The sequence below is a fragment of the Medicago sativa genome, chromosome 7 (assembly GCF_051527215.1).
Source record: "Medicago sativa cultivar Bolivia chromosome 7, Bolivia_mono, whole genome shotgun sequence".
NCBI lineage: Eukaryota > Viridiplantae > Streptophyta > Magnoliopsida > Fabales > Fabaceae > Medicago > Medicago sativa.
In genome coordinates, this window is record NC_140755.1 from 75,992,854 (window position 1) to 76,001,687 (window position 8,834).

The 8,834-nt window shown below is 35.0% G+C and overlaps 1 protein-coding gene across 2 annotated transcripts; it reads left to right on the forward strand.

The window, feature by feature from the left end:
• Nucleotides 1-1,277: 1,277 nt before the first annotated feature.
• On the forward strand, nucleotides 1,278-8,162 carry PWP2 (periodic tryptophan protein 2). Of its 2 annotated transcripts, XR_015020399.1 has the most exons (8): nucleotides 1,278-2,503; nucleotides 3,600-3,851; nucleotides 3,933-4,025; nucleotides 4,511-4,882; nucleotides 5,818-6,162; nucleotides 6,559-6,786; nucleotides 7,250-7,828; nucleotides 7,965-8,162. XR_015020399.1 is itself a non-coding variant. In XM_085729876.1 (7 exons), the coding sequence occupies exons 1-7, from the start codon at nucleotides 1,322-1,324 to the stop codon at nucleotides 7,418-7,420; spliced, it is 2,643 nt and encodes an 880-aa protein (XP_085586002.1). In that variant the 5' UTR covers nucleotides 1,278-1,321; the 3' UTR covers nucleotides 7,421-7,923. The 2 variants fall into 2 exon arrangements, 1 of the variants encoding a protein (XP_085586002.1); XM_085729876.1 differs by lacking the exon at nucleotides 7,965-8,162 and having other exon boundaries at nucleotides 7,250-7,923.
• The last annotated feature ends 672 nt before the right edge of the window (nucleotides 8,163-8,834 follow it).

Sequence of the window (8,834 nt, forward strand, 5' to 3'; positions counted from 1 at the left end):
AACAACGCCAAATTGAATTATCTAATCTAATGTAATCTAATTATTCTAATCGCTAAACCTCCATACTCCCCACCAAAATACACCTTATGCCACTTAATTCAATAAATTTTGCGAGCATACCCACTTCACACCTAAAGCAGAAAGAAAGTAATGACAAGACAATTTTTTTTAGAGAGATAAGACAAATTCAAAAAGGATCAAATTAACCTTCAACACTCTAATATTTTTTCAACTTTTTCTTCCAAATCAATGTATCATGGATAAGCCTTATTAACGCGTTGTTTAGTTTAACACATTCTCATATTTTTTTTTTTAGCAAATATTCTCATTCTTATTAGCAACATATTAATCCACTCTTTTATTAACTAAAACTCATACAAGTCTTCCTTAAAAAAAAACTCATACGAGTCTCATTAAAAATTTATATGAGACATACATTATTTAGTGAAACTCATTTAAATTCTAATCCATAAAAATAGGGATGACAATGGGTACCCTATGGGCAGGGTACTGCAGTGTCCTTACCCGTACCCGCGTTTGTAAAAAATACCCATACCCGAGCCTTTACTCTTGTGGGCAACAACTCCCTACGGATACCTCAGTGCTCATACCCGTACCCATTACCCGCATTTTAACTATGAAAAGACATTAAAAAAAACACAATTGAAATAAAACTATGGTTAAAATTTTTCAAATCAACTCAAAACAGTACGAATCCTAGTATTTAACAAAATAAAAAACATTCCAAACATTCTTAAAAAATTGTATGCGAGAAGGAGGGATCAATTATTGTATTAAGTAGTTTTTTAGGTTTAGGCTTAGGCTTAAATAACTAAATAAATTAATTAATTATACTCCAAAAATAAATAAATTATTTATCATATAATATATATGTATATGCGGGTTGCTGGGTTGGGCAGTATAATACCCTTACCCGTACCCATACTCATATAAATTCGTAGCTAACACCAGGATCCAAGCCTGGACCAATGAAAGCGGGATTTTAACATATCCATTGTAGGTATTTTTTTTTGCAGGTATCCATCAGGTCTGAGTCCAATTGCCATCCCTTTAAAAAGTGTGTTCAAACAAATAATATTTCATTTTTTTTTATAAGAATAATATTTCATATTTGTTATATATATATATATATATATTTTTAAAAAATTAAACTGAATACTATTACAGAACAAACGGTGCGTTTTGGTTCGCTTTCCATTTCATCCCTACCCCTAAACCCTAACACCATAAACCTCCATTCCCGCCACACACAGACTAAACCCTAAAACACCACAATACACGGTGACGCCGTTAACGCAAAATGAACTTCCGATTCCAGAACCTTCTCGGAGCACCATACAGAGGTGGCAACGCCGTCATCTCCAACAACACTCTCCTCCTCTCTCCCGTCGGCAACCGTGTCTCCGTCACCGACCTCCGTAAATCACAAACCACAACTCTCCCTATTCAATCCTCCTCCAACATCTCCCGTATCGCCGTCTCCCCTGACGGCACCTTCCTCCTCGCCATTGATGAAAATAATCGCTGCCTCTTCATCAACCTCCGCCGCCGTGCTCTTCTTCATCGTATCACGTTCAAACACCGTGTCGGTGCGGTGAAATTCTCCCCCGACGGAAAACTCATTGCTGTCGCCGCCGGGAAGCTTGTTCAGATCTGGCGTTCACCAGCTTTTCGTAAAGAGTATTTTCCGTTTGAATTGATTAGAACTTTTGCTGATTTTCATGCGAAGGTTACTGCTTTTGATTGGAGTAGTGATTCTAATTACTTGCTTGTTGCGTCTAAGGATTTAACTGCCAGGATTTTGTGTTTGAAGAAGGTTTATGGTGGTGATAAGTATAGGCCTTTTTTGTTTTTAGGTCATAGAGATTCTGTTGTAGGTTCGTTTTTCGGTGTTGATTCGAAAACTAGTAAGGTTTCTAAAGTTTATACTGTTACTAGAGATTGTTATATTTTAAGCTGGGGTTTTACCGAGGATGAAGTATTGTCTGAGCCTCCAGCGCCGGGGACGCCGGATAGGGATGTGGAAGGGGATTTGATGGTTGAGGATGACGGTGATGTGAAGAAGAGGAAGGAGCGTGAATTAGACGATGGAGGGTATTTATGTAAAGGGAAATGGGAGTTGTTGAGGAAGGATTGTTTTAATCAGGCGCCTGCGAAGGTTTCAGCTTGTGATTATCATAGAGGGTTAGATATGGTGGTTGTTGGATTTTCTAATGGGGTTTTTGGGTTGTATCAGATGCCGGATTTTGTGTGTATTCATTTGTTGTCGATATCGAAGGCGAAGATTACTACTGCTATGTTTAATGATCTCGGGAATTGGTTGTCCTTTGGCTGTGCTAAACTTGGTCAGCTTCTTGTGTGGGAGTGGCGGTCCGAGAGTTATATTTTGAAGCAGCAGGGTCATTACTTTGATGTTAATTGTGTCGCGTATTCGCAGGACTCTCAACTCCTTGCTACTGGAGCAGATGATAATAAAGTGAAGGTATTCACTCTCACATTGTACATTTTGCTAATTAATATTTGGTTTGAGTTTCTTAGATAAAATGAATTGTGCAAACACTGAATTGATCATGATGATATAATGTCACCAGAACATTAATAGTCAAATATTTGTATATGTGTATAGTGAAAAGTGAAACATAGATAAAATGTTGGACCTAGTATGAGTAAGGTAACAGAACTGTCAAAAAGAGCCGAGGAGGAGTGTTTTCTTATCAAAACATGTTGACAGAAGCACTATTCAAATTTTATGAATTGTGCAAAGATGGCGTGCGTCATACTTGAGGGAAGCTTCAAGTTGGATTATAGAGCTGTAATCTAGGCCACACCGCAGACTGAAAAGTCTTAAGCACACAGAATACGATAGCATTGATAATTGTAAATTCTTAAGAGGTGGAATTATGATAATATATGATGTGGAATGCTCAGGGCTCTCACTGGGATTTTATCTCGTTAGTTTATATTTTCAGTTCATCAGATTTAAGAGATGGATGGGGGTCCTCGGTCCTCCAATTAATGTCTTAGATTAGTTTTCTTTCAGACTTTCTGTACATGTTACAATCCATGTAAAATAATTATTGGAATGTTTTTCTTATGTTTATACAATAGAAAGGGTATGCAAAGTTTTGAGAACTATCATGTAAAGACTACCATCTAAGTTTGGTTGTAAACTTTGTTTTTATTTGTACATTGATGTATTTGATTTTAAGGCTTTTTTTTTTTTGTTTAAATATACAAAAAATCATATCTACATTCAAATGAGCCAAGCCTCACATTTATCTGTTATATGCTTTGAAAAAAAATATTTGAAACTGATACTAAAATCATAGATATTTATGTTTTGAAGTATAAAGGAAAATTTCAGATTTTAAATAAGTAGTACTATTTTAATATGGATGTGTTATTTTATTTATTTTTATTAATCAGAGTGCACATCTACATATAAATCAGTATAAGTTTACACGTTTAGGTAGGGTGTTTCACATTGCAACTTTGATAATCTTTGTGTATTGCATTGATTTTAAATTGAACAAGTTTAGCAGTGAATTCATTGAAAATTTCGTTTTTATCTGCTATAGGTTTGGACTGTTTCCTCAGGCTTTTGCTTTGTTACATTTTCTGAGCACACAAATGCTGTTACGGCTCTGCATTTTATGGCAAGTAACAATTGCCTTCTCAGTGCATCTCTTGATGGGACTATTCGTGCGTGGGATTTAGTACGTTATCGGAATTTTAGGACATTTACTACCCCTTCTTCAAGACAGTTTGTTTCTTTGGCAGCAGATCAAAGCGGTGAAGTGATTTGTGCGGGCACTTCAGATTCCTTTGAGGTACCATTTCTGAAAAGTTAGTTGGGTTCTCCACATTTCTTCTTTATTTTTACACTTTCTGGTCAATGATATTTGCAACAGATTTTTGTGTGGTCGATGAGAACTGGCCGTTTGTTAGACGTGCTTAGTGGTCATGAAGCTCCTGTTCACGGTCTAGTATTTTCTCCTACAAATGTGAGTTAGCTTTTCTTCCATTGTTATCATCTACATAAGTTGATGTCTTGTTATCTTGTATAATGTGTTTAGTTGATTTTATTTTTATGTTGTTACAGTTTCTACATGTTAGAAATACAATGTCTCTATGAAGCCATGGTTTAATATTTGTGATTTTATAAAATACTCCCTCCGGTCCTATTTATAAGAAACATTTGACTTTTTTGATTCATTGCATAAATGATGTATTTGGTCTATATTCTAGACAAGATACATCAATTACTCAATGAATCTAAAAAGTCAATTTTTTCTTATAAATAGGAGACCGGAGGGAGTAGTTATTTTCTAATTATACGCCGATGCCACATAGTATTATCAAATACAATGCTAACTATTGTCTCAACTCTTGAAACACGATAATGACTAGAACTGCTAAAGTTTAAAGTTTGCATTTTTTATGGTTTTATATTGGCTAATTATAGCATTATTTTTATTTCTCTGTGTAGGCTGTCTTGGCTTCATCATCATGGGACAAAACTGTTCGGTTGTGGGATGTCTTTGATGGGAAAGGAGCAGTCGAAACATGGCCTCACACACACGATGTTCTCACAGTAGTTTTTCGTCCAGATGGAAAGCAGCTAGCTTGCAGTACATTGGATGGGCAAATTTATTTTTGGGATCCAGTAGATGGTTTGCTGATGTATACAATAGAAGGTTCAAGAGATATTGCTGGAGGTCGTCTTATGACTGACCGTAGAACAGCTGCTAACTCGAGTACAGGGAAGTGCTTCACAACCTTGTGTTATTCAGCTGATGGAAGCTACATATTAGCTGGGGGCAGTAGCAGATATATCTGCATGTATGATGTTGCTGATCAGGTTGGTTTGCATGTCTTTTAATTTTACATATCTATAAATATCAGCATATAAACTTTATTTATTGAATCCTAAAAAATGTATTTCCGAGAAAGCTTCTTTGTTGATTCACATCACAACATATGATATAGGTTAGGGGGATGTTTTAGTAGATAACTTGATTAAGTGTTCATTTCGTAAGAGCTTATCATATAAGAATTCAGTTTATGTATATGATGTTTCTATTCAAGATAAAATTAGGTTGAACTCTATAAGGCATAAGCCATTTTTACAAGCTATCATAAGGATCGTATGAAAATAAGCTTAAAACAACTTACGAGACATACCATAAGCTATTTGTGCAAATTCTTCGAAACACTTGCACTGCTGCTTACATCGCAAGATAACTCTAAATAAACCTTTTTCATCACCTCAAATAGTTATGTTTATGTGAGATGCGCAGTTAGATAATTCCTGAACAAAAAAATATCAGGAAACATTATTCTATATTCTATATTCTATAAAAACCAATTGTTGCAGTGGTGGAAATTGAGGAGAAAAATATTTCTCTGTGCAATTCATAATTACCAGTGGGTGCCTTCTCGTGTCTATGAAGCTTGGTTGAGCTTGGAAACTAAGCTTTTGTCAACAGTTGAACTTTAAAACGTGGAAGTTAGGTTGTTTAGACCTTTTCCTCTTGGAATCCATTTAGGAAAAATACCGCTTGTATTTTTAGAAATCGATTTAGACCTCTTCTCTCCTCTGCCTTATTGTCTGTGTATTGCCTTCTAAACCTTTTATGTTGGTGATGTCATTTGCCTTTTTTCTGTCCGTGTTGTAGATGTTGTAGTGTTCAATATCAATTTTGGTGCATATTTAAAATGGACCAACCCCAACTTTTTTAATTATCATGACTTATAGTACAGTTCTGTTTATTAATCTGAATCTCTTCTCTTCAGGTTTTGCTGCGACGTTTCCAGATAACTCATAATCTTTCATTAGATGGAGTGCTTGACTTTTTGAACTCAAAGAATATGTCTGAAGCTGGACCTCTAGATTTGATTGATGATTATAACAGCGACGTTGAAGAAGGTGTTGAAACACAAACACGGGGGAAACTAGGATTAGATTTGCCAGGATCTGTGTCTAACCGTGGAAGACCTATTATTCAAACAAAATGCCTTAGAATTGCACCTACAGGGAGGAGTTTTGTAGCAGCAACGACCGAGGGAGTGTTAGTTTATTCTGTTGATGAATCATTCATATTCGATCCAACTGACCTAGACATAGATGTCATACCAGAGGTATTATTTTCCTCCCCCAAAGTTGTCAATTTGTTCACATTTCTTTTTGAGAGACGTTCACTTTGAAGAATAAAAGATTATTACAATAAACTATTTTTCTGTCGAATACAATGATTTTAAAATAAGTAAACAACTTGTTTTTCAGTTTTGATTGTAGAAAGAGGAAGCATTTTTCCTCTTATAGTGTGGGTTTTATAATGCTATCAATTTTTATATTCTCAACTTCAGAAGAACATAATCAATTTTTCCACAAATTTTGCTAGAAAGTAAATTTTCTGCAGTATATGTAACTTCACAATTTCCTTTGCTCAACCAAGCTATATATGATGATGTTGCTTCATTACTGTATCTCCTCTTTTGATGTCATTAGTAACATCAATTTACATTGCTCAACAGGCCGTTGATAAAGCTCTTAATGAAAATCAACCAAGTAGGGCTTTGATCCTCAGTCTTCGCTTAAATGAGGACTCTTTCATTAAAAAGTGTATTTTTACTGTTAGTCCAGCGGATATTCCAGCAGTTGCCACATCAATCCCATACAAATATCTCCAGCGATTAATTGAGGCACTTGCATCTCTTCTAGAAAACTGCCCACATTTGGAGTTCATACTTCGATGGTCTCAGGTATTTTTTACTTGCTTAAATAAAGCAGACAAATAAAGATAGAGAGGAAGTGAAACCGATGAGAGTGTTGGAAGAAATAATCTTAATAATTCAATCATAAATTGATATAGTTAATAAGTAAACTCTATTATGACCATTTATGTATGATTATAAGGTTAAGATCACCTCCATTTTTTTATATATATATATATATTAGTTTGATTAATATTTTATTCTATAGAAAATTGTTAAATTATCTAATTTTGTAAACCAGTATCGGGAATGAACTCCATTGACATTATGGTTATGTGAAATCTAGACTCCTTAAAGGGTGGGAGGATTCTATAATATAGAAAATCGAGATTATTGTGTTTAATGGTGGATATTTTTCCATTGGAGAAAGCATGAGGTTATCAATTGAGAGAATCCATTCCTAATCATATCCAATAGTTCCACAACTTAATCTTTATCTTTGTTATGGCAGGAGCTCTGTAAAGCCCATGCGAATTCTATTCAACAGAACTCTAGAAATTTGCTCCCATCATTGAAATCATTGCAGAAATCCATTACAAGTATACATCAGGATCTTGCCGATACATGCTCCTCCAATGAATATATGCTGCGATATTTATGCTCTTCCAGCGCCAGTAAATAACTGAAAGCACAGCTCACATGTTGGATTTTAGTAGGCTTTGCTCGGAAAACTGTCCACCTTGATGGTGCTATTTTAATATAATGTTTAGCACCATTGGATTGTAGCAACCTATGAGGATGAAATCAAGATTTGTTATTGGATTCATCGCAAACCAATTTTGTAGCATCCTTTCAAGCAATTTACCCAATTTTGTTCCTGGAAGGCGTGGTGACATCCGTAATCTTTGTTTCATGGCCTAATTGCAACTCTTGACCAAGACAGTTCAACAGTTACACAATCCAGTGACATTTTTTTTTTTAATGCATTGGTCTTTATAGATTGCAGAGGTTAAAATTCAAGATACCCAGAAGTGTGTTTTGGATTATTTGATGAACAATGTTAAGAGATCATGTCAGAATATTTACCCAAGTAATACATCTTGTTTTGTTCAATCTTGGATCACTTTATTTCATCTAAACACCGTTTGATTGTATTAAAATTCGTGAACTCTCATTTTTGTTCAATCTTGGAATTATTTATTATTTTCATGTTTGTTTTATTGCAGTCATGATACTGGTCCATGAACAAGTCTCACATAAAGAGCTCCTCAAATTAATCAGGTTTCCTAAACGACATAATACCCTTTTGCTCTCCTTTTGTCTTTAAACAACCTTGAACCTTATGCATATGCTTTTTCTTGGTCTAAAATACCATCTCTGTAAAACGCTCTCCCCTAATAGTAGAACAAATGGTTATTCAATTATTTAGTAGCTGCCTCTTTCTCTTTCTCATCGGCATGAACGCTATGCTTATTTTCCTCTAACATCATTATCCTTCCAAGCATACATATTGCTACAACATCTTTAAGTCATGAGCAACTCGAAGAAACTGCAATAAATGCAAATTTCCTCTAAGGAATAGATAAAACCATGCATCCACCTCATAGATTTCAAAAGCAACAATCTCATGAATCATAAGCAACTGAGAAATAGGTGGAATCCAATTCTTTAAAGAAAGGGTTCATAGCAATATGCAGATAAATGAACCATAACCTGCAAATATTTTATGAGCAAAATAAGTGAGCCATAGGAAGCCAAAATCATGACCAACTAAGGGTTATAACTCTACATGCAAACTGATTAATAATTAAATGAATCCTCATAAAATTTACGAGACTTGATATAATCTTTCTAAAAAAAACTAACAGACATCATCCAAGGGGCACTGTGCAGGGTGTTCAATAAAAATAGTAAAAAGAATAAACTTTGAAATTTAACAAGGATTGTCTAGATGGCACCGCCATATCCAACATATGGCGCCGCCATCCTTCATAAAATTGGTGATGGAGGTTTTCCAAAAATCTGCCACTGATATCCACCATGGTCGATATTTGGCAACATTCCTTGACAGCAAATGGAACATCAATTTCTGGTAT